This window comes from Dromaius novaehollandiae, chromosome 1 (assembly GCF_036370855.1).
Source record: "Dromaius novaehollandiae isolate bDroNov1 chromosome 1, bDroNov1.hap1, whole genome shotgun sequence".
In the NCBI taxonomy this organism is placed as follows: Eukaryota; Metazoa; Chordata; class Aves; order Casuariiformes; family Dromaiidae; genus Dromaius; species Dromaius novaehollandiae.
The window spans coordinates 123,678,181-123,704,372 of NC_088098.1; the positions used below are offsets into that span (position 1 = coordinate 123,678,181).

Consider the following 26,192-nt stretch of genomic DNA (forward strand, 5'->3'; position numbering starts at 1 on the left):
GACCCCGGCTGCACAATTATTTCAGATGGAGAACGTTTTTCTGTGAGAGATTATTGCCCAAGGAAAGGGAGTGGGAGGGGCCGCATACCCGTGCAGAGTACACACAGCTTTGGGTCTGAGGTAAATTTGGGGAGATTTGCGAGGAAGTCGGCAACGACTTCTACAAATGAAGGAGCAGTCAGAGCTACTCTGCCCACACCTGAGGGGCGAACGCCCAACCGATCCCCAGCCGGCCAGAACCGGCTCCTCAGGGGGAGGCGCCCCGCCCATCCCAGGGGCCCAACGGCCGCCTCGGAGCAGCCCCGCGCGCCGGGCACATGTAACGGCCGCGGAGCGGTGCAACGCTGCGGGGCGTGGCGTGGCCAGAGCTGGCCACTCCCCCCGGCCTGGGGCGCGGCGGCGCGGCGGCACGGCGTCCCGGTGGCGGGGCAGGCGGGGGGAGAGGGGGGTGAGCGATCCTCGGCCCCGCCCCTCGGTGACGTCAGCGACCGGTCTCCGGGCAACGGAGCCCCCCAACAGCGCGCGGCCGTGGCAGCGGTGTGGGGCTGCCGGTGGGCGCGATGGCGCTGCCGCTCCTGCCCGGGGCTTCCTTCGACCGGAACGTGAGTCACGGCGGCCTCCGGCGGCCTCACGGTCCCCCAACTTCCCCCCCGCCTCGGGGAGGGCGCCGGGCATCGCCCCGCGGCGGGGAGCGGGCGGTTGCCCGGTGCGGCCCAGCCCGGCGCGGTTGTCCCGCCCCGGCGGTCCCGCCCCCGTTCCCCGGTGCTCTGGGCGTCCAGCGGTGCCGTGCAATGACCCGCAGGGCCTGGGGGAACACACGTTTAAAAAGCTGTGCTTTTTAAAGGCTTTTTTTAAAAAAAAACAGGCTTTTTTTTAAAAAAAAAGCCTCACTTCCAGGCATCCAGGAGATGAAAAGCAGGATAAAATACATAAAAATCTCGAAACCTTTTTTCTTAGTTTAAAAGTGGGAACACTTTGCAAATAGGCAAGCGCTGGGGAGCCCGGCAGCTGCTGTTGGATGGTTGGAGCTCTCGTTGCATCTCTAACAAAGCGAAGCGGGGAGAGACGTGTGTGCGAATAAACTGAAAAGTTTTTGCAAAGAACAAAAAAGATAAGAGGTGGTAATGTGGTTTTTCAGAGCTGCCGGTACTATTAAGTACTCATGTAGTCTGTGAATGTATAATAAGCTGGTATTTTTATCATGAGCTGCAATAGCGTAAAAAAAAAAAGATAAGGTTGCCATCACTCTGTCAGATTTATTCAGCAAAAATAGCTAAAAATTTGCTGAATAGCATCTGTATCATTAAATAGTGCAGAAGATAAGGAAGAATTTGGGCATGGCACTGTGGTTGATGCCTGTGAGAGACAGATGAAACATAGTAAGCTTTCTTGATAATCTTAAAATAAAAATATCCAGGCGGGGATCTGTTGTTCTCACACTTTGAACAAGTCGTGAGCATCACAGCCCTCAGTTCTGCAGCCTGGCTGCTGAGGTGGTTCCACTCGAAGAGCAGGGTTATAGGAGGCAGTAACCTAGTTCAGGTGAGATGAGGAGGTGGAGAGAGTTTTTGTCAAGATGCCTGTGTTAATGCCAGTGATACCATGAGCATCAGTACCCCTTTAATACGAGCTGTTCCCATGCTGTTAGCATAGCTGGGAGCCCACGTTATGAGCAGTCCACATCAGTCCACATTAAGTGCAGTCCAGTGTAAAACCTCTGGCAGTTCTCTCTACCAGCTGGAGGCAGCCATAGCTGCCCAGGTCATTGCTGCACAGTAGTGGTACAGGGAACATGCAATTGTGTGGAAACAGGTGGACTCCTCAGCCACATTTGGTGTGTCAGCATTGCATGGATGCACCCAAATGTAGGTCCTCTTGCAGCAGAAGCCCAGCTGACAAGCAGTGAGGATCTTTCAAGCAACTTGTTCCCTACCAACAGCGGGTTGGATGTTGTGAATTTAGAAGAAAAGGCTGCTGGTGATGGCAGCCCTCCTCTTGTCTTTTTGCTGTTAAATCCACATGTGGTTAGAAAATGTGTATAGGAAAATTTCAGTCCTGTGCCCCTATTTTCCTACCCATTTTATAAATGTTCTTCTCTTATCTGAGGTACTGAATCTAGTTGCTAGTCTGTCCTGTTCTCAGTTCTTTTCTTTTCTTTTATTTTTTTCCTGGAGAAGACTAGGGGATGCTGTAAAAGCATATAGGTTTCTCACTTGGCAGCCTTTGTTAAGTCACTTCACTGCTGTCTCTCTTGCTGAATTCAGTTTTGTATTGTAATTGCTTCAGGTAGTGGCCAAGTGGGCTCATGAGCAACACTGAAATAGATGTGTACCATTGCTGTGCGCTGGATGGAAGAAGAATAGGTCAGCTGTGTTATCCGGGACTTTATTGCTCTCCAGACTTCATTTGACCTTAACTGATAGGGAGTTTATGGAGTGTGATTCAGTTGTTTCTAGAGCTCCATAGCAGCAATGAGGTGGCTTTGTCTCCATGATGTCTCTATTTCTGGAGGTATGGCATAGTGCTTGGCTTCAAATGCTTGAGAAAAATTACCTATATATAGTGATGGACACCCCAAGCTGAATTACATACAGTCTCATATATGTTATGAGAACTAAAGGCATGAAAACCAAGGCACAATTGTTACAAGACAGTATTGTAAAACCATGGTTATCCTGTTGTTAGGGGTCCAAATTGCTCTTTTTGTACAGTCCTTGCTGCAGTAGGGTTAATGCTGATCACTGGACTCTCTTGAAAAGCTTTTCTAATATTTGCTCAGTTGTTGGTTATTAGATTTTTTTTCATATTGTTCCACAAATAAGGGTCCAAGAAGTGCATATTTAAAGAAAAAAAAGTTTGTCTACTATAGATATATTGAACAGGAAAAAAGTATTTACATCTGATAGTAACCAGAGCATTGCCATCAGTGCCTCATATCACACAGGAGTAGTAGTAGCAAAGGATCCCCTGAAGAAGGAAGGGCAGGGGACAGGCGAGTGCTGTTTCCATCAGTCCTTGGTTTATAATTATGAGTATTAATTCCACCCTAGCTCTTATCACTGCTCATACTACTGCTACAATCCTCTTTTCTCTTCCCCTAATGCTTCCACCTGTCTCTTACATAGGCTCACAAAGAAGACGGGCCTGTGAAGAAGGAAGGCAGAGGAAGAGGTGGCCGTATCCATTTTGTTTAACTTGGAGGTGCTTAATAAGGAGACTGTGCCATTTCTGGAAACTGAGCTTTAAGGTGGTTAGGAACAAGAAGTCTAACTTGATGGCAATAGGGATTGGCTCTGGCAAATGAGGATTGAAAATCCTTTTGCAGCGCTTAGGGCTTTGTGTCTAGGAGTCACAGGCCCCTGTATTACTGCTCTGGTATTATGATTATTATTTCTAGATAGCTCTACCAAGAATGTTTTCTCTCCCTTTAGCCTACGAGCAGAAAAGCTTCATCAGAGCTGACCGCTTCTTTCTGTATCGGGTGAAAACAATGGACTGCAAGGACCGGCAGCTCACAGCTGCCCCTGGTGCTGGTGCCGTGTAAGGCAAAAAGGACTGTCCGTTAGTTACCCTTTGACTGTTACCTACTGATGCCTCTTTGCAATTCAGCAGCTTCCCCGAAAGCAGTATTACTACTGCTGTTCTGTTTAATTCTGACAAAATATAACTACTTGGGCATCACAATTAATTAGAAACGAGGGTAATATACCAAGGTGACAGACACGTTTACAATAGCTGGAGTGGTTCCTACGGTAACAACATAATGTTTCCTTTGCACTAAAGGAAGAGCAGGGATGAAAGTGACAGGCACAGCAGAAGCATTGCCATGTTTGATGTTTGGTTTGATTGGGGGGGAGAAGAATGATTGCCACCAGAAGGCATTTGAAGCATAAAATATTTACTGCCTGCAAAGAGAGTGAAAGGAACTCCCCTCTTTCTTTCAGATCTCTCTTAAATCAAAATTACCATAGTTTGGAAACACAGAAGTCCATCCATCAAATAACCTTCCTTCACCTTCTTTAAAATTCCTGTTGTTTGAAAATAAGTCCATAGATAACATGCATTGCTGACTAGTCCACTGTGCGCTCACATGTGGGCAATCAGAAGATCTAACAATAGAGCAACCTGGCATAGTAGTGAGTGCATATTAGCCCATCTCCTGCTTGCTAGCTCAGGCTCTCTCTTCAGAGGGCTCGTTAGTGGGTAGAAGTAAGGCCTTTCCCTTATCCAAGGCTGTGGAGCCCAGGGATTGTGTTGGGAGTGATCTGATGCCCCTCTATGAGGCTAGTTCTGTGCCCTTCCAGCTTTGGAGAAATGACTGCCTGGCAGTGGCAGGGTGTGGTACTGGCACATGATTTACCCTGTTGAATTAAAGAGTTTATTCATTTCTTTATGTTCATAAACAAATGATAAATTGTGGATTACATATGTGAAAATGTGGTAACCCATTGTGGACGCTTGAAAAGAGGGGAAGAACAATCCTGCATTGCTTTTCTTCTGTTCCTGCTACTGAAGTCAACATTTAAGAGCCGAAGGGAGACCTCAGGACTGTAGCAGAGCCTAGCTGATGTTGAAATTGTGCAGTAGCAAGATTTTTAGCTTTGTCCATACAAGCTATATGCACATCGCTATTTGTCAGGACAGAAAATTATGTATTGTGATAACTGGGTTTAATCCTCTCTCTGGGGGAAATGTAGCATGTAATAGATTTGCTATATTGCTGCAAAAAAAAGAGTTTGTGCGTTTGGAGTCTGTGCTGAGTTAGATATGGCTCTGGTTGCAATACAATAGCATTGTTACTTCCTTTGTTAGTGCTACAGATCTACCTCCTGTTGTAAAAGGCAGCTCTCCCCTCTGATATCAGGTTAATGTTCTTGCGTTATATCAGCAGCTAATGTTCTTGCGTTATATCAGCAGCTAATGGAGATGACCGTATATTCATACGGGTCAGATTTGCTAGGTTCTAGCTGACCAGTGTGTTCATGTGTCTGAGGTTTGAAATCCCTGTGGGAGAGAGAATTCTTTCCAGCAATTCTGTGTGGTATTTATCAGAGAATCAGACAGTGAGTTTACAGATCTCAGGGGGAAAATACATACTTGAGAATATCAGTTTCTGTTGCAAACTTTAGTGATACAGCGCAAATTCCCCATCTTCCCTGTTGGTTTATTGCAGCAGCTTGGAATTGCCCTCAACTGTGCTACTGTGGCTGTCTGTGTGTTTCCTGGCTTAAGTATTTTCTGCTGCTCTGTAATTACTAGTGCCAAAATGGGACATTAGTTTTCTTGACAGAGTGCTTTCCAACCTCTTATAAATAAGCTGCCCACTGTGCCTTCCCCTCCTCCTCACCCTTGCATTCTTTCCTGAACCCCTTCCACCATCTGCTGCCCCTCAGCCCTGCTCCCCCTGATCTCTGTCCCTTCATAGCTCCCAACCCAAAACCTTCCCCTAGCTTTCCATCAGTGTTGCATTTTGGACTCTTTCACTTGTGTCCTTCTGTTGCCTTGTCTCAGGCGGTACTAGCCCAGGCAGGAAGAACAAGCTAATAACTCTGCTGCAGGCTGTGTGTGTCATTAATGTTCATGCACGTTCTTCTGAGATGTGTTACAGTGGCACCGCACTTACTGGGAACAATGCCTTAAGGTGATCATCTTTGTAAAATACCACTTACCTCTAAACATACTGAAATCTCTGCAGGAAGCTGGGGATGATACATGACTTGAAAATCAGTAGTTTACATAAGACTTTTCACTAAGAACCTAAGTGCTAACTTTGTGAAAGGTGCAGCTTGTAAGTATCATGGGAACTTCTGCTACTTGGCTCGTCTGTCTGTCTGCTGATGGGTGATCGGTGCTTTCCACAAGGAAGGGGAGGTCAGATGAATTTCACTGGTGCAGTGTGCAGTGTTTGCATTTATTTCCAGTGTTTAGCTGAAGCAACCAGGACACTGTACTGGCAGACTAGAGTAGTTCAGAAATGTTGCAGTTCATCTTGATACAGGGTTTGGGCAGGACCTCCGCAGAGCAGCTGCTGTTCTCAAGGTGAGAATTAAAATGGATATGGGAAGGAGTACCAAACTGCTACCAGTGGCTTCTGCCATAACTCCCTGTGGGACCTGGTTAGCAACACATGGCCCCTGAGACAGTGTGTGTCACAGGGCTCCCTCTTCACTCCAGTATATATGGTCAGAAACGTCCAGTTGTGTTTGGCTGAGCTGAAATGTGCAGCTCCCTGATGGGTTTGCTGTGACTCTGTACCAGAGCATTAAAGAGTAAGATGCAGAGAGCACGAGGCAGAGTGTTCCCCCAAGGACTGCGGTAGCTGAGTTTGCAAAGCCAATAGCTGCAGTCAGAGAATTGTGACCTTTGCATTAGTCACTATTGAATGTATCCTCAATATTTATTTCAGGCTCACCACACAGAAAATGGCCAGCTTTGTTCAGCGGACCTACTGCCTGCTTAGTTTAGCTGCATTAGCACAGCAGACGTAGTAAAAGCTCTTTTGCTGTGCTGTCACAGATTTCCTTTAGAACTCATTTAATGTTGCTGTGGATGTAATGTGATGTTCTGTCACTATTTTAGGCTGGATGCAGTCTGAGTTCATTAGCTAAAGTTTCCCAAATGCCATTTTTCTCTTTTGTGATCTTCAATTATAGTTACTCTTTTTTCTTAAACTTTCTTTTGCTTTTTTAAAGAAATATCCTGTTCAGATTTTTAGAAAAGATTATTTTGAATGTAGATTTAGTAATTTGCATAGAGAAGGTGCTGATAAGTAACTCTGTGATTAATAATCTAAAATGATCTTTCTGTAGAACCCTAAAAAGTTACCAGAATTCAATGAAGGATTCTTAGTAGAATTACAGCTGTTGGGCCATGTATTTTTCATATCAAATTGTGAACTACGTTGTGATTTCACCACTAAATTCTGGAAAATTTGCAGCAGGAGCAAACCTGGATTACTTTGACAAACACTTTAACACATAATAACTAACCCCAAACTAGAAATAGGTCAACAGAAAATTCTTCTAGGAAAAGCTTTGAGGACATGAAAAACTTTCCTTTGCCCGGGAAAACTGCTACTCTCGCTTGCTGTGCTTTGATAACTGTGCCTTTCTCCCTAACTCATGCTTTTGTAATAGTGGGGAAAATAATTAAATACTTGCTGTGCCAAAATGTGGGTCTGTTCTATAGATCCTTCAGCATAAATCAGACATTTCTGCCTAAAAATTTCCCTTTTAAAACTCAGCTTGACTATGTTTATTCTACATCTGAATGGATAAATGCAGAAAGCTCCCTCCCATTCTTACTGCTCCCCAGATCTCTTTGGCAGCCTACTGAGGAACAAAATTAATGAAAAGAAAAGTAGAACAAGAATGGGCAGTTCAGTAGAGTCTGAAAGAGAGGGAGAAAACCTTCCTGATGGCAAATTTTCCACAAAGGAGGTGCCAGACCCCAGACAGTGCCCATAACTTCCAGTGTCCTTTACCTGGAGAGGGCCTATGTCGAGTTCATTGGGGGAGAGCGGGATGATCACGTAACGATCTCCCCCTAATGCTTAAATGTCAGTGCTTGGAGTGTGCACTGAGGCATGACATTTTATATCACAGGTCAAAAAATGTGCGGATAGTAAATATTTTATTTTGGACGTTATTCCTGCAAATATGCAGCTCTTCTTTTAATCTCATTAGATTCTTCGCTTGAGCAATGCAGTGTGGCAGGGGTGCCCAGAGGCTAGCTACTCATCACATGAACAAGTATTTCCTTTTATCGCTTTTCAATTTTATTCAGTAGTCCTTGTTCTTAAATGATAAAAATTATATGGTTCAGGAGTACTTCTTTTCCCCTTTGTATCATTCTTTACATTGATACTTGCCATGTGCCCTTTTACTCACCTCTTTTCAAAATACTACTTGCCTTTTAAATACCTTCTTTGGGGAAGTGCTTCCATACTCTCAGTCATTCCCACCTGCGGTATGTGAACCTTCTCTCATTTTGCAATATCTGGTTGGCTAGTCCTGCTTTTGTTATCCTAAGCAAAGTATGGCCATTTATTATTATGACTTTAAAAATAATCAGTTGTAAAAATAATACATTTTGTATTATTTTGCATACCACTGTCCTTTTCTTTCCATAGCCAAGCTAGCATTTTAAATACATATTAAATTAAGATCTTGTCTGAGCTGCTCATGTCAGTGGCAGCTCCCCTTCCTGAGTCACTGGATTTAGACCACTGCAAGGCAGGTGAACAGTTCAGGTTTTAACCTTCGGTGTGCATTGGTTTGTGTATATGAGCATTGAATGTTACGAGCCATGAGGTTGGTTAGCTGCCTTTGAAATTCCTCATACTTTTTCATGTTGGCAGGATGAAAAGTTCAGGTTTTAACCTTCGGTGTGCATTGGTTTGTGTATATGAGCATTGAATGTTACGAGCCATGAGGCTGGTTAGCTGCCTTTGAAATTCCTCATACTTTTTCATGTTGGCAGGATGAAATGAGTACTCAGTTACTTTCAGATTTTGCTTATTTACTGCTTGCACTGTCTTCCAGAACACTGCTGTGCTAAACAGAACTGAGTGTATTATGTTATCTCGGAGTACTTGAACGTTGCCGTGATGAAAAATGATTGTTTGTTCCTGCTCTTTGTTTTTTCTCTTGGTCAATTTTTGATTCATGATGGTAACTTAGACTAGTCTACGCTTTTTGAGGGGTGCTATTTTATTTAAGTGTGTGTGATAATTAATGTTGCCCAGTCTTCCAAATTTAGCAGGAGAGGTGATTTTGGCACTCTGCTACTTTACCAGCACATCTGTTTGAGTGCTGCTGTTCCACCTCCAGCAAGTCTTGCTGTCCAGCCTTTACATCTGCCCAGGGCCTTCTCTGTGCTCACCACCTGTAACAGCAGTTTTCCCCTGCTCCAGCCTCATCTCTTCTTTTTGTTCACCCATCCCATGCTGAGGGAGGGCACGACTGCCGTAGTCTCCATCTCCTATTACAAGGTGCACCAGGGTGCAACTGCCCAGTGCCTCTTCTCCACTTTTGCAGCTGAAGTGTTTCGGGGATTGAGAGAGTGAGGGAGGGAGGAATAGCAGAGTGAGAGGAGCTAAGGAGTCACTATTGTTAGTGGAACTTTCTGTTGACCTTTCCTGTTTCCCTTTCCTCTCGTGTGAGAACGGTGTGATGGGCTGTTAGGGGATTGCTGCCTGAGTGCAGCTCACGTTGGCTGCTTCAGTAGAAGAGAGCAGGCCAGCAAAGCAGCCAGCTTATTAGAGGGGACGTTCCCACAGGCAGGACTCAAATTCAGGTGAGTCCAGAAGCTTTTCTGCATCGTTTCAAGACTGGCTCCAGCCCTAGCCAAGAAATGTGAGTAGGCAAGATGGGTTTCTTTGCAGTTGGTTGTGCATCTTTTCTAAGCATTCCATCCCTAATTGCCTGAAAAATAATAATAATATAAAGAAATCACTGCAGGGACCTTGTTTTGAAATGAGCCCAGATGAAATGAATATTCTGTCTTCTGATTTGGGTCCAGCCTCCCAAAATTCAGATGTATTCACTAGTGCAGAGCTATTTATTTTGTACTCTGGGATGCAAATGTAAATAAGATCTCTGACATAAGTAATGAGAGAGGGCTGTTCTCTCGGTACTCTTGAACCATTCCCATTTGTCTTCAGGAGTGCTACAGAAAAGGCTGTTCCTCTCTACCTTTAGGAACAGTTTTCATGGGTGACTCACTTCCTTCTACCACATGCCTCAATTTCAGAGAATGAGGTAGGGGGAAAAGGCCAGGATTATCCTGTTTCTCAGCCTGGGCAAACTGCTGGAATGTTTTTCCATTTTCATCAATAAGATGGGCCTGCAAATTAACCACAGAAAGATGTCACTTCAGTTGCAGTGTTCAAGTTGTTACAGGTTTTTAGAACCTGTATTAAAAATAGTTCTAGAGAAGCTTTTACATGATTAGTCCTCCTTGCCAGATGGTTAGCTTTTATGGATTAAAAAACAAACAAACAAAAATGACCCAGTTGTTTTTTTCTTTCTTTTCTTCTAAACTTTTGACAGTTAGGGAAAGAGAAGTTCCACAAGTCTCAGCTCTGGGGTTACTGCAATAATGTTGCTATGCTGGTTGGAGAAGATAAACCTGGAATAGGAGGTGAACCGTTACCTGGACAGAAGGCGAAACCTAAATACAGTGTGTTTCCCAGGGAGATAGGAAGTGATGCTCCTGCTTGGGTAGCATTCGACAAGCAGGTATGCAGAAATCTGTATCTGTTACCAAAGGATGTTTTCTATGATTAGATACAGTATGACAAAGAAGGTATAAGGATGAACTTCAGTTAGTCAAATACCTGAAAAGATTATTTTGTGCATGCAAAAAAAGTTCCTAGATAAACAAAAGGGGTGGTAATGTTTATTTTTCTGTAATATTGGTATGTTGGACAATTAATATAAACATATGTCATGCCTTACAACAACATTTAAAAATACTACTGCACTGAGGTACATCTCCAACAGGATATAATAAAAGGAGGGTGGTTGATATACTTCTTTTTAGTGAAAAAGATGGCAAAAAAGGAATTAACTGGCAACCTAGGAAGAATTAATGGGCTCCTTTGTGCTCCCTCCTCCCCTTCTTTTTAATAAGCAAACAGCAAATGTAGTTACAGGAATGTAAGGTAGGCCCCAGTCCAAGAGAGAATCTGCATGAGCACACAGGGACCATTAACCACAGTGGAGGGCCATAGGCTCAGAATTTACTTATCCAGACATGTTTGCTTGCAGAAAGTCCTGTTGACTTTTGTGTGATCCATTCATGTGTAAGGATATAGGTAGATTGTGTCCTTTGTAGACACAAGAGTTTAAAATTATTGTCTTTTTATTTTGTAAGGATATAACAACCCCTTTGAAGTTAGAGAGTTATCAAATAACTGTAATCTATGGTGATTTGAATTTTGTAGCACACTGTCATTACTTCTGATGTTTAAATTTACATTAAATTCTGCTTAGTGATGTTTTATTTCTAAAGCAAAAAGTCTACAATCAGAGAAGGAAAATGATCCAGAAAAAGAAATTGTTCTGCAGATCACAGAAATGTTGCATGACAAAATGATTATGGTATTTAAATATTGGGAAGGATGGCTAATCTCATAATTTTTGCTTTAAAGTAAAAGTCACAGTGGTAATTGCAGTATGAATATGCATTCGTTTCTTTGGCAGACCACAACTACTACAAGAAAATGTAACGCTTGAACAGATACGCATGACTTTGATTAGCCTAGCCTCTGAAGTCCCTAATATTGCTCACAGTTTTCACTTTGTTAGCACTTAGGTATGAATTGGTCTAATGTGCCCAAGTGTTAAGGCCTCAGCCAGTCCTATGCATGCTTTATTTGCACTTTTCTGTCTGTGAGGAGGCATGCATTGGTTTCTTGGGGACATACGTAAGTGTTGCAGGATTTGGGCTCAAGTTTATGAAATAAAGGAGTTAGGTAAGAGATGGTGGGGATTCCTGCCACTGAACATCAGGCACTTAACTTGGCTGGTGAGACTAGCCAGCTGGCCTCTCTCGGCTCCTTCTCTACTCGGTGAATTCTTCTACAGGGAAATACAGAACAGGAGTTTATGGCTTCTGGCCTGGCCTCTCGAGGGCCTGTGTCTTTGTATTAATTGTAGACTGTTACGGGGTACTACCCAGCTGATTTAGCCTCCTTAGTTAAGTGCCTAGTATGCAGGTTAGGATGCGGAGAGTTGATGCCAGAAGTGTGTTTCTCATGTTGTGTTTGATGCAGGCTGAAAATTGGTTGGACATTAGGCTTTGAAATAGTTCCTGGAAACAAAGGTTTCCTCATCTTGTATTTTTCCTACCTGAGAGAAGGGAGCACAGCCTGTTGAGGAGTCTGACTGGGACTCAGGGCATCTGTTCTTGGGTGCTATTGAGCAAACCACTAGCTCTGTCCCCTAAATGTAGAAAAAAGAATTGTATTTGTCTATTAGTATGTTTTAAGATCTCTTTCATTAGTATTTGTGGAATTATGTTGTTATTCTCAGAGATGCATGCTAAAGAAATGCAGGCTATTAACAGGTCTGTTCCATGTCGTCTTGGGAACTCGGATAACTCACCAGATTTCAGAGATTTTCAAGTGGGTGCCAGATGCTCACTGAAACACAGGAAATAGCTAAGTTTTCTTTTTTTCCAGTGCTTCATTTTATCTAATGAATCAAGATTAAAGGTTATTGAGTTTATTAAATATAACTATTATGAAAAAGAAATATGAATTAGCACTGATCTGCACCAAATGTGCTGAGAGGGAAAACTTTACTAATGCCTTCTCACACATGTTTAACAGCTCAAGCATCCTGGTTGATAATGCACTACTAAATAGATATTTCTTACACACTCCTTTAAGTTGGTCTTGGTGATTAAAGACCATAAATGATAGCAAGAAGTGCAAAACTCACATAGTGCTTTGCAAAGCTTTAGCTGGGGTGTCTAGACATAAAGGTCTGAGCACCTCACCTATGAAGGTTTTTTTTCTGGGATTACTGCTATTGCAAGAGACCATGAAGGCAAGTTGGTATATTCTCTGAAGTTTCCCCTCATCGCTGAATTGCAAAACCAGGTAAGTTTTGAAATGACCATCTTGCACATCTCAAAAATGAGTCCTGAAAGAATGTCATTTCTCTCTGATAGTCTTCAGTACCGTTCATTAGACACCTTGCAGGATCTACTTAAAAAGAACTGTCCTCTCCACTTACCTCAACAGTAAAGCCTTTACTGTCAGAATGCACTTTATTTTCCAACAATTCATTGAATAGAAGTCTAAAATTTGCTTCAGAACCTAGGTAGCTCATTGTGCTATCAAAAGTGCTTTTTTTAGAAGATTTTCCAAGCAGCCTGCTGATATTTTTATATTTGATTTATTTCTTTACTTTAGTGTTCCATCTCTGCTTAGATGTTGTGGTAATAAAAATGCCAACCAAAGAATTTTAAATTTATGTGATTTAATGTGGATTTCCATTCTTACATTTCAGAGAAATAAATCTACCTCGTGAAATCCATACATTTAGTTAGCTTATAATCTATACAAGTTTATTTTATTGACGTGTTCTGCAAAAGCATTGATTGAAGATTTTGCTTCTTTACATTTATTTATTGTTCTTAATAGGTATTGTCTTTTGATGCCTATTTTGAGGAGGAAGTGCCTGACAAAAATCAAGAGCTATATAGAATAAGACATTGTAAAATATACTTCTACCTTGAAGATGATACAATCCAAGTGGTCGAACCCCAAGTGAAAAATAGTGGCATAATTCAAGGTATCTATTTTTAATAGCACTCTATTTTGTTTTTTGCCCTGTATACCTTTCCTCAGTGTAGTCTCGGTCCATTCTAAAGGATATCTAATATGACTTCTTTCAGTGAAAATGGCCTGTAAGTGAACAACTGTAATTGATTTTTCTTGTTCTAGATAACGTGAACTTTTTTATTGTCTTAGTTTCTGAAGACCCAACTTTCGTAAGGCAGAATCCTGCCCCTACTTCCCCCTTCCTTTTCTGGAGTATAGCCGTTTGAAATCATACGATAGTGGGTCTTTTGTCAATGTCTTCTCACATTTGCAAAAGCAATTGTGTGTTCTGGATCTCCATTCTGAAGCCTAGTTCCTCCTGTCTTGGCACTGCTTGTAAAATCTCTAGCTAAAACTCTGTAGTTGTTCATTACCTTCTGCAAGTTTCTCTGCTTTTATTGTAGTAGAGCACCTTTGGTGTCTCTGGCTGTTGGTTCCTTTATGATTAGAGTGTCCTTGGCTCAGTAATTTTTCCTTGACACCCCTAAGCTAAGAGGCTGATTGCCTCAGGATCATGCTGCTGCACTTGGGCCAGCCTGAGGACATTTGGAGGAGGGTTTAGGGAGCTGATTTACTGGGATATTAATGGACTTGGTTTACATTAACAAAATGTGATCTGGCAGTCAACATCCTGCTGCAAAAGAGGAGTACAGCTGCTGCTTCTTGGTGTTTATGGGTCACTGCCAGAGTTAAAACACAAACAAAAAAAAACATTTCAAAGGATATAATCCAGATAAGCATGATGTCTTGGGATGAGTATCTTGGGATGACTGCACCTCCCAATCCTCAGAGATTTTGTGTATATCCTGGTGTATTTTAGCACAGTAATTTTCAAAAAAGGAAAAAAAAAAACCCCAAGATGAGCAGATACTACCAGTTTCTCTATAGAGTAGGGGTAGCATCTGAAGGGATTATCTGCATCATTACTGTTATACACAGGATAAATTTTCCAGGAATCTTTTCTTCTTAAACTGGTTCTTAGTGCCTTGTTTTCCCTGCACTGAGCAATTCTCCTTGCCAGAAGTCTTGCTGACGATTCTGCAACAGAGCTGATTTTGAATTCAAGGGAAACTCTTCCTCTTACATGGGAAAATGCTATTTCAAGACCTGAAGAAATGCATGCTGGAGCTCTTCACCTGGGAACTTACAAGGCAGTAATCCTTCCTGCCCTCATCTATGTGAGGCTGGAGACATCATCAGATGTGGGTGTTCCTTGACTTGTGTGTCACAGGAGTGAAAGCGGCTGTTTCTGGCTTAAGTGGCTGAGAACGAATGACCTTCAGCAGAAAGGAAGTATGGTTAACACCAGAGATAGAGGTGACATCCTTGAGAGGGAAGGTGGAAGATGGTTTCATTATAGCAGGATAAAGCAAATTCAAAGCTGATTCCTTTGAATCTAGCTATAGGAACTAGTCATTTTCACTGTCATTGCAGTAGGGGTTGTGCAGACTGCATCTTCAAGTCTGACATTCCTGGCAGTCTAGTAATGTTCCCATGGTGACAGGAAGGCTCCAATTTCCCCTTATTTTCTTGGTTGAATCTTGGGTTAATGGCTGTTGGAATCATCTTGGTACTGGATCTAAAATTAACTGGATACACTTACAGAAAAACAAGAATTCTTCCAGTGTCCCATGAAAGGATATTTTGAAGGCCTGTAGAGCTTTGTCCAAGTACTTATGTGGGATCAATGAGTATCCATAAAGCATTAAACTGATGGATTAAAAAGGAATGTTCCAGGATCTCAAAAGTGCACTTAATTTATTTGTTGCTCGTACCTGGGCTGGTAAAGAAGTTCTATATATTGATTGTTTTTATGAAGGAAGCAATACTGTAGATTGAAAGGCTCAGAAACCATTTGGGATGCATTTAGGCACCACAGTTAATGAGAGGATCTAGAGCATATACTTTATCGTAAGTATCCATATAAATATTCTTTTTATCCTGGAGATTAACATGACTTAGAGGGAAAAATGTGGTGGAGACACCTATCAGAGAATTCTTTACTCACATGCACTTTACTCTGCATAACTGAAAGTAAAAAGGACAGCCATGAAGTTGTTATCCTAAAGGTAGTACATATATTCAAGCAACAGATATTTAAAAGCAGTGTGTCTTAAAAAGAAATCCAAAACCATCAACTGCCAGTTTTACTCCATTTTAGAGTAAAAATTGGGCTGTTTTATATTGTAATTTTATAATATTATGTAATAGTACAATTATATAACACTATATCGCTTATATTATTCAGAGTCTCTGTATTGACTGGGAATATTGTAAGCCTGAGAACTGCAGAAGTGTAACTGCCTGCATTGTAAAGCTGGGAAGCTTAGACACAAAGGAAGAGAAGTCTTGCCCATGATCATACAAGAAAGCTTGTAACAGAAAGAGGAATTGAACTCAGGCTTTTTAAATAAAAGTTCAGGATCTTAGCCATGATGCTATCTTCTGCATCTCTGCTGAAATAGAATATTTCAGTTAATTAAAATACAAGGCTTTTGTGGAGGAGAGTTCATTTGTAGGAGACCTTGGGTTTGTGAAAAAAGAGCAAAGTGCACTGAACAAAAAAGCACAGATGTGGGGATGTGAATGATGAAAAAGTGTGGGAGTGTCAGGAGGAGGACAGGTCCAGTCTGCACAGACAGTTGGAGAGTTGGCAGTGGCAGGAAAGGGGTTGCGTAAAGGAGGAGCAGCAAAAAACAGTGATGGAAAAAGAGCTAACTGGCCAAGCTTTGGAACTGCTCTGTTGACGGTAAAAGGTGCTGGGGACCCTTTTTTTGGATGTTCCTGCTGCCCAGATGGAAAAGATGTAAGAGAGAGAGCTGAAATGGGTGTTCTCAGGAGTCGTCCTGAAGAGTAGGTACAGCAGTGGTAGGGTAGCTCAGAGGCTGTGGTCTGAGCTTGACTGCCTAATCCCTTGGGGTCACTGGATTACCAGTGCTCGTGCCATTCCCCACAGATGAGAGCTTGATGGCCTGGATGGGTGTCTGTGGGCATGGTAGGATCAGGGAAATGTAGCAGTTTCCGCCTGTACTCTCCACTGTGGGTGGTACTTGTGGCTTTGCAGAAAAAATCTTGCAGAGGCTTTCAGACTGCAGGAAGACTTGGTGAAGAACAGCTGGCGAAGAAGCCGTTGTAACTTCAGTTATGAGTTTACAAAACTAAAACAAATTGGCCTCAAAAGAAAAAAAAAAAGCCAGAAAATGTGCTTTTACCAGTAATCAAAATCTCAGAGTGACAAAATAAATGATCTGTGGGAAATGTGTTTCAGTGACTTGAAAAACAAATGCTTTATGGAATTGGCTGCTATACTTGGACATGAACTTGGACAGATAAGGTTGCTACTAAATAGCTGAAATTTAAACTACATTTAATTTTGAAAACTGCATTACTATAGCTTGAACTTTGGAAAATATTGGAAGTATTAGAAGAAATCTATCTAAACAGAAATTCAGTGCAAAACACAAAGGAATGCGGAGGCCAACCTGAACTTCTGAGAAGCCTGAATCAAAGCTAAAAATACCATTACAAAGTGCACAAGAACTAATTAAAGATAAGGGAGTACAGAGTGAAGAGAAGGACAGTAAAGTCAACCACATAACATACTCCACCTATGTTCTTCCAGAGCCAGAATGCTAATTACTCTCCCCATATAAAAAGAAGCTCTCCCCAAAGAGAGCCAGGCTAGATATGGTGGTGCAAGTGTTCTGTAATTCTAGTTCCCAGTTAACAGGACTGCGGCTCGCTGATTTTGTCTTATCAGAAGGTCGTTTATGTCCCATGGGGTTAACTGTATCTTGCAGTTCAGTCCAGGCCTTGCAATCCAGAGCACAGTGGAGCAGCTGGCTGGTTTCCCCAAGGTCAGCCAGCTGAAAAAGAGAGGGGAGCTGCCTGCTGGCTGGGTTCCCAAGGCCGGCTGGCTGAAGAGAAAAGTACAGTCAGGAAAGTGAACTTGCAGTCAGCTCCTCCAATATAACTGATTGTCTAAGAGTTTAAGACCTCCCCTGAGACCTTGAGATAATTGGGATTTTGCCATATTTAATGATGGCCAAATCATGACCTTGCTACATACTCACACGGGCGAACAAGTGAATGTGAGAAGTCTCCTTGTTTCTTTGGGTGAACTCTTTGCATTGCAGGAATAGTAATGGTTGCTTCTCCTCCTTTCTGTGCAAGTAGACAAGGAGTGAACCAAATCCAGGTGTTACCCATTCCTCACCTTTTCTCTGCAGTGCAGAGGGAATAGGTAAGTTGTGCTGAGGAAATTCCTGATACCACTTTATTTCTTCTGCAGAGCAATGTAGCTGCAGGGACTAAATCATTTGCTGCTCTGCTTCATGAGCTGCCTCATAGTCAAGAGTCCTTCACTACTATAAAAGACTCCTTAAGCTGCCACTGGACTTGCCCCAAAATCAGCAGCTCTGAGAGAAGAGAAGTTATCTTCTCCCAGAAGATCTGGGAGAAGGGTGGTGTGGGAAGTTACTGATGCCAGCACCACTGTCAGAGGGCAGCAGTACTCCAAATCCCTTTATAAGGTCATGGTAAAGGAGATCTTTAGCCTCACCAGATGCGTATATTTAAATATATATTTAAAATAATTATTGGTAATGCAGCAGGATACCATGCTCAATACGTTGACATACGCGTAATCAAAAAAGAAGCATCAGAATAGCCATCCATCCTGAGCAACCTGATTGTTGTACACTGACAGGTCTCCATATGACAACTTCTGGCAAATTTCTAGAAGTAGAAATTTAATTATTTTCCAGAAGGAAGGGCAATTAAAAAAAAAGCTGAAACCTAACCTCGGCTGATCAAGTTTTATTAAATTTCAAATTCAACAATATAAAATGTATCTTCTGCATGTGTAGGTCAGGCACATACCTAATAAAAGCAAAGAACTGCTGGGCTTGATATTATCTGTACAAGATGATGTCCATTAGGAAAGAAATTCTTATTTCCCTCAGAACAAAATGGAGTTGTGTATTCTACTTTGAGAAATGATATCAAAAACTAGCTGAAGGCGTTATTCACAAATTCCGAGGTTAATATACCCTCAGAAAACACCTCATATTAGAAGACTGTTGTCAGCTATTATATCTTAACTAATGTGATCATTCAACAGGATTTCTGTTTATGTGGAGGACTGTTCCAGTACAGCACCTTATCTGTTCATTTTTGCAGGAGTGACCCAGTGCTTAGCCAAAACCAGTTAACACATTTTGAAAATGATGTCTTCTTGTTCGTGGTAGTGCTATACAGTTTTGCATCATGTTAAAATGTGCTAATTACCATGTTTTATACCTAATATTTCTGTGAGGATGCATCCTAAATGTGTATGAGTATATTTGACAGATAGAAGTTCAAGTTTGTTTTATGGGCAGTGACCAAAATGTTAGATGTGGTACCTGTGAAACATCAGGGAGCTGAACAGGCCTAGTTTTAAGGAGAAATTTAAAGTAAATATGCTTTGTTGGTTTATTCCCCTGAAAAATTAAGGGCATGTTTTCATTACTGGAGTTAGATTTTAACAAACAACTCTGATAATGTGGTAATGGAATGTATTTCATACAGATTAGTCCCTAGGGGAGTAGAGCGAACAATAAAGAATTTCCATGGACTAACTCAGAAATATGGCCATCCAAACGCCAAGCAAAAATATACAGGAATATCTTTCTTCCTCCCTCCTCCTCTGCTCCTCTTCATTCCTTACCTCGCCCCAACAAAAATAGCAATGCTGGAGAATCATCAAGAGGGACTGAGTGGGACCCAGTTCCATAATGAGAGATAATGAGATAGGTCTTTTAGATAGTTGTTTCTATATAAACTATTATTATAGTAGTAGTTTGGTGTTGGAACTATTTTTAATTTTGGAATTTTTGTATGTTTGCTATAGTTGTTTTAAAGTCATACCTTTTATAATTACTGTAATTTTAAAGTTGTTAGGCACCTCTAGTGGCAAAGAATTATTATAATAGTATGGGTTGGTGGTCTTTGTCTGGCCTTAGCCAGACAGGGTACTTTCATTATGAAGCTGTTGTTACAGCGGCATCTGAGTTAGTAAGCTCAGCAAAGAGGCTGAGATTGAAGACTGGACCATCTTTTTATTCTCTGCAGGTTGTTTTCACGGAGTTATACTCATGCACTGATGTGGCAACTTTCATGTTGTCCTATTTGTCCTCTCATAGTTTTAAAAATAAGCATTTAGTCCCAGCTTTGCCAGTCTGCTGTTCTTCATGAACTCTAACTTAGAGTAAATCTTAGCTTATCATACACACAGCTGCATAACTTTTCCTTTAATGTGTGTGTTACACATTTGTATATGCTGTGAGGCTGTAGCTTACGGGTTGTTTCTAGAATACTTGTAGTAGTGAATACTTTTAAAGCATAACCGATTCAGCAACATATGTATGCGTTTTCAGCTGATAGACCAATAGCAGATTCCTTCTCTTTTAATGTGGTGAATATAAACAAAAACATTGCTCCCAGAATAACAGTTCTTTCATTTAAGGACTATAAGGAAGAAAACTTAAGTGTGTACTAACTTTAAATAGGTTAAAGATAAAGTCTCGGCTTGTTTTTATCTGTTCTCTTTTTCTTTTGGATAGTGTTCATTGTATTTTTTTAGTTTTAGTTTGGGTTATGAGTTCTTGGTTCCATATTTTGGGATGGATTAATATTATACCATTTTCTGCTTGAGTGCAATCAGCCTTACTCATCTCAGATGTCTCTACTTTCAGTTTACTCCTTCAGGAAGCTCAGTTGAACACCCCTGCCTCCATCCTTGGTAGATCAGGCTTTTTTACCTTGGTAGGGCAAGTTTTTTCTTTAACCTGGGTTATGTGTGGTTCTTCTCACCTTGTAGACAAATCTTGTGGGCTCCTCCCACAACCTCTAAGGAATTTATAATTTAGACTGTCATTGCTATAGAGTTTCTGCCAGGTTTTTGCACAGCTTTTTGTTTTCTTTTCAGAAAAATAAATGATACTTAGACTGCTGTTGCTTTTCAGTAAAGGTGGAAGAGATTTCTCTTAATGAGAACAGTATCTTTGCTGTTCTTGTTGGAAAAAATACTCGCGTGTTATGTTTAGACCAATAAATGGGAATTTGTTGAGGTGGTTTCCTGTTTGTTTCATAAGGTGGTAATTTTCTGCACCAACTTAACTGAAGTACTTGAACTTTGTATTTGGCAATGATTTGGGAGGTTCTAGAAGATGATCAGTGTAAAGTATCGTTAAAGGATTTCATTACCTAATAGTTCCTTTCCCCTTGCCCTCAGCATAGGAAACTGGTAAGGCTGTGATCGTCAGTGCAAAGGATATTCACTCTCTGGGTTCATTATAATTCTTACACAGGAACTATTGTTCGACGTCATCGGATTCCACTTCCACCTCCTAATGAAGATCAGTTCTATACTGTAGATCATTTCAACATCAACATAGAAGTAATCCTTTATGCCCGAAGATACAGAATTATAGACTGTGACCAGTTCACAAAAAATTTCCTGAGGAAGATGGGAGTTAGATTAAATCCTCCAGTGTGTCGTCCAGATGACCCATACACCAAAGAGCGGCAAAAGGTCAAATGAGGCAATAATAATGAAAAATTGATTTTAATAAATGCTCCATTGCATGAAGTAATATATATTATATGATATATTTCTTTAATAGCAAACAGAAAGTATGTACAGCTAACTATTTCAGTGTAATGAATTACAAGAGAAAATTTGCTTTTTATATAATATAGCCCATTGAACAAACATAGCAAAGTCCCAAGCGCAACTGTTTTCCTGCTGATGTGTTCACTCACCTTTTGAAGCAGAACAAAAATAGTTGATAAAAATGTCTTGTGTATGTGTGTTAGTTTGATAAAACTGATAAAGCTTATTTGTTTGTAAAAAAAAGAATAGTATCACAGCATTAAAATTGTTCTCAAGTTCTGTGTATAGTAGCTAAACAATGTTATGTTTACCAACTACATAAGATGAGTTATTTTCAGTTGTATATACAATGAATCAAATTTATTAGAATCAGTGTTGCTCTCTTTGCCTATTTCCTCAGACTTTAACCATCAGAATTGACTAGATGTGGTGCTGTCATGGATTTTTCTGTATTATTTGATGTCTGTGGATAAATCACTTTCATTTGTAAACATTATTTGGTAGACCAATGAAAATTATATACAGTATTGTATAACCTGCTTAGGCATGATTTTTTCAAAAATATTTTGAAAACAATGAGCAAAACATTAAAATACTGTGCATGTGTGTCAGAAGAGAGTGGAGAGGGGAAAAAAGAGGTCTGACAAATAAGAGCATCTGAAGACTAAAGTTGAATGAAACCTGTGTCTTAATGTTCTCAGTCAGCTGTTGGGAAATTACAGAACAGTTATATAGCAAATTCTGGCTGCTTCTTGCTCTCATGTTCCTGTGACTAATTTGTGGAGGGTAGATTTTAATTTATTAAGTGTGGATTCTTCTGGACTGCTTGGAGCAAAATTAAATGTTTGCACCAGACTCTTAATTATGCAGATGACCAGAAGATGATGATACAAGGAAAAGAAGGAATATGAGGAGATGGAAAATGAGACCAATGAAAAATGTAGCAAGATCCTTAGATTCAAATTTCTGTATTGTTGGAGATGATATCCCATAGATGGTGATGTTATCTAGCACTGTAGCTCTATTTGCTCATTGCATCTTTAAGGCTAAGTAAGGAAGCTAGCTAGTACTGTGATGATAAATACTGGGGTTTTAGCACGTGGACATGGTGAGGCCTGAAATAGTGTTGCAGATCAACAGGGCAAAACGCTGTTCTGCTCTCCCCATTTTCAGTTTTGATGTTCTGAAAGAATGGGTCTTTGTTCCTCAGATTTTCAAGGCCAGAGGATATATCAGTCAACAGTTCTTCCTGTTCAGACAGCTCATCTTCCATTGCTTCATTGATGTCTATCACCATTCTCCTTCAGTATATAATGTTACAGGTTAAAAGAACCATCTGACCTCTTTAATCCACTTCAGACATGATGGATTTTGACTTAGGAAAAAACAACCAGTCTAGGACAATATTTATGTGCGTGATTAGAACTAACAGTATGTAAATGCAGTCCTGGGAATGGATCATCATCCTGGGATCAGATTTAATTCAGTGCTACTGATTTTGCAGCTGCTATGATTGAGGACAGCATCCTGTCAGACATCACATCTTTAATTGGAGATCTGCTATTCCTTTTCAGATCTATGGGTGTATATTCAGAGGAGAATATACATACCCAGTACCTGCCAACTGTGTGAGGTTAATCAAAAGTTAAATAGCTGTGTTTTAAAGCTAAAAGAAAGAAAACGCCAAAGAAAAAGAAAAGAAATTAACTCTTTTTTCCACAGTATTTATATAAATGATTTTCAGGGAAATCAGGAAGGGTAATATTATTTGTAGTCATCTGAACACCATGGGCAATTTTTTGAAAATGTGAGCCGTACTGTAGATATTTTAATGATTTCCTCATCTGAAGAACCTTACTGCGAGAAAAACAAGGATCAAAAACAATCCAAAATTATTTTCAAATATTTTCTGACAGCATAGCAACCCCATGGGTAGTTCTTTGGTAATGGCATGAATATAGAGTTTGATGTATTGTAATTGTGTGACATTATTTGAAACTCCTAAAAGTATGTTCTAATATTTGATTATACCATGCAGTTTGGTATCTTCTCTTTAAGAGCCAGTCATTATAATTTTTTTTTTCTTAATTTCTTCTTTATCTGCAGATCGTGGATAATATGAAACCGTTGCGTCCCTATGAACGCTTAGACACTTTGAGACAGTTTCTGGAGTTCGATGGACATGTTTTACGTTTTTTCTGTGTGTGGGATGACCCAGAATCTATGTTTCATGACCCACGAGAACTTGTCCTGCACTATTATTTGTCTGATGATACTATAGAAATAAAAGAAATGGTACCAGTAAACTCAGGCTGGGATGCAGTTCCACTTTTTCTTAAAAGAAATAAGCTACCAAAGGTGAAGAATGCAGATTTCAGCTTATTTTGAATTCTTTTGCTGGTTAAGAAAGATTAAATGCCTTTTTTTGAAAATCCTGTATAAGGATCGTAATGGTATTTAGAAAGTATTATCCAAGCATTAATCATAATTACATGATTTAGTTTTTGCATATGTATTTATATAATAACTGTAAGTGACAGAGGAAATTAAGGATGGGCATATCATGCTTAAACTAAAAGGAGAAAGAATTTGGGTAGAAAGATAAATAATTTCCTTTCTCCCATATTAATGTATTAACTAAAGCTCTATGTGGTAATGAAAGTTCACAAGAGTTCATTGATATTAGGATGTAAATTAATATAAAATTGAGGTGGTCCATATGACTGAGAATATGAATTGAGATTTGGTCCATATGACTTCTTCTTGGATCGTCTGGAAAATTCGAAGTACAGTAACATTATTTATTGGAAACAAATCTACAGTAATTTCTTAAATTCAAATTCTTAGATTTGGGATCTCATGCAAAGCTAGTTAAAATCAATGGGAATCCATTAATGGGTTTTGTTGGGTATTAATCACATGATTATTAGAGATGGCTCTCCTCAGAGAAATCTTCGAGGAATTTGAGTCCTCTGTAACCTATTATGACTATAAAATTAATAAGTTGGGTACACTTCAGTATCCAACACTATCACTTCAGTATCTGTCACTACAAGAGATAGAAATAACATCAATCCACAGCTGGAGTAAAACTCTGGGGATTCTTTTTCCCTCCTTTCCTTCTAATACTAGTAATTTATTTGTGATGCTATAGATGTACACGAAACTTCACAGTTAATACCTAACAGCAAAATATACACTGTTTTCACCTTATGCTTATCCTGCTTTCCAAGATGCTGATTTAGGAATGATGTTATACTGACAGACCCCTTCTATCTGTGCAGTGCATGTTGCAATTCTAAGGGCTTGCTTCTTCCTCTGTATTCAGTGGAAATTATAGAAGGAGCATCAGAAGAGACCAGCCACAAGTTGAGGTGTTAGAGAAGGTGGTGGGTAAAACCTGCTTCAGTTATCCTGCATCACCAGTTCACCATTTTAAAAATTACAATGTTTTTGTATATTGAGTTGTTGATATTACTGCAGTAAATTACTACTGTAATTTTGAAACTTACAATAGAAATAAAAATTATTCTCCCAGTACAACCATGCTGAACTGAATCTCCTGTATTTGTACTGGACACAGCACAGTAGGGCTCCAATCCTGAGTAGTTCTTTTACACATTTATATAATTATTACCAATCAAAATAGTAGTCTTTAGAGCAGATGTTAACAGAGATGTACTACTTTGGTGTGCTAATATTTGCTTCGAAGAAAAAGGGGACTTTATTCTTGCATACACAGTAAGATTCTGAATGCATCTTTTGACATGCATACTGGCTTTTAGGTTCAGTAGCATAAATATACCTTAGAGTTTGCTAAAAAGTCTTCCAAGAAAACACTGTAATAAAAATCAGTCTGTAAAAAACTGCTGTAAAAAAAGTCTGTAAGGTAACTGAAATCTCTTTCTTCGTTGTTAATTGTATTTCTTAATAGCTGGTCTCTTTTCTTGCAGTATGCTCCCACTGGGCTGTATCAGCCAGGCACAATCACCAATCGCACTGTTCTCAATGTGTTTGGAGAGTTAGTAGGAAACAAAGGCCGTTACATTCTGGACAATCGTAAGGTCAGATATTATTGAATACCTCCAGCTGTTCAATGTCCTTATAGTTGTTTTTGTAATTTCTATACTTGTTATCTTCTACAACAAAGAGAGTTATTTATAAAATTGTGTGGCCACCGGAGAACGGTTCAGATCAGCCCTACTGAAATTTAACCTGCCATGTTTGTGAAAGTGAGGTAGCTTAACATGGGGTGAAAAATACTTGTGGGTGGAATATGATGGTTTTATTTTAAAATACACACACTAAATGGCACAGATTTTAAGAAAGGTTGTGTGTGATTATGAGATTTATGAGGCTGCTTTGTAAATGCTCTCTCTTTTATTAGACAGGAGCAGTACACCAAGAATTTTACAAAGACTGTGACCTGACAATAGGGGCAGTAATTAATGTTTGGGGAAGGAAGATAGTACTTTGTGATTGTGATGAATTTACTAAAGAGTATTACAGGACAAAGTATGGAATCAGTAAGTAGTAATAATTACCATTTCCTTATGAGCCTTCTTATACTTGTAATTTTGACAGAACTGTCTTCAAATTTTATTACTGATAAAACGTGTTCATTAAAGCCTTTAGCAATAATAATCTGTTGTAGGCTGTTAACAGCAAAGCAGTAATTTTGCAGGTGATCCAAAAGGATTTTCTTCTGTGTTGCTCCATCAAACCAATATATAATGTGCATGTTCTGTCGCTCACTGCCTCAATTTCAAAAGTTGAATGACAGAATAGTTATATGGAGAGACTGGCATTTCTTCTCCCCTCCTTCCCCCTCCCATTCCAATATCCATGTTTGCAGTCAAAGAATAATAAAGAGTATGTAGTGAATGGGTAAGTAAAATGGGCTCAAACTATTCCCCATTATGCTATGTTCCATCTTACACGGATGTCAGAATCCTTACATAATACGATTTTCTGACACAACAATGGTAGTCTATCACATTACTGCTTTTTAAGTAGTTTTGTGTATTCTGGGCCATTAGAGTATTTATCCTGTGAGGTTTCAGCATTGAATTCTGGACACATTTAGCAACTGTGTCCATAATGGAAAAACGTTTTGGAAATGTATAACAATAGGAGCTTTCGTTTATGTGTCTCTAAATTACCTCGGTCAGACTTGCTAACGGCTCTGTTATAGATCTC

General features: G+C 40.2%; 1 protein-coding gene across 5 annotated transcripts in view; it reads left to right on the top strand.

The window, feature by feature from the left end:
- The first annotated feature begins 370 nt into the window (after positions 1-370).
- Positions 371-26,192, top strand: part of EFHC2 (EF-hand domain containing 2) — a 61,144-nt gene continuing 35,322 nt past the window's right edge. For 4 of the 5 annotated variants that reach the window (XM_026098019.2, XM_064497331.1, XM_064497344.1 and 1 more), the window contains exons 1-7: positions 371-602; positions 10,053-10,241; positions 13,157-13,307; positions 20,689-20,912; positions 23,100-23,351; positions 24,947-25,057; positions 25,381-25,519. In XM_026098019.2, coding sequence (XP_025953804.2) covers positions 561-602; positions 10,053-10,241; positions 13,157-13,307; positions 20,689-20,912; positions 23,100-23,351; positions 24,947-25,057; positions 25,381-25,519 — 1,108 coding nt within the window. In that variant the 5' untranslated portion in view covers positions 371-560. The remainder of the gene's footprint in view (positions 603-10,052; positions 10,242-13,156; positions 13,308-20,688; positions 20,913-23,099; positions 23,352-24,946; positions 25,058-25,380; positions 25,520-26,192) is intronic. The other variant, XM_026098020.2, reaches the window with a different exon arrangement.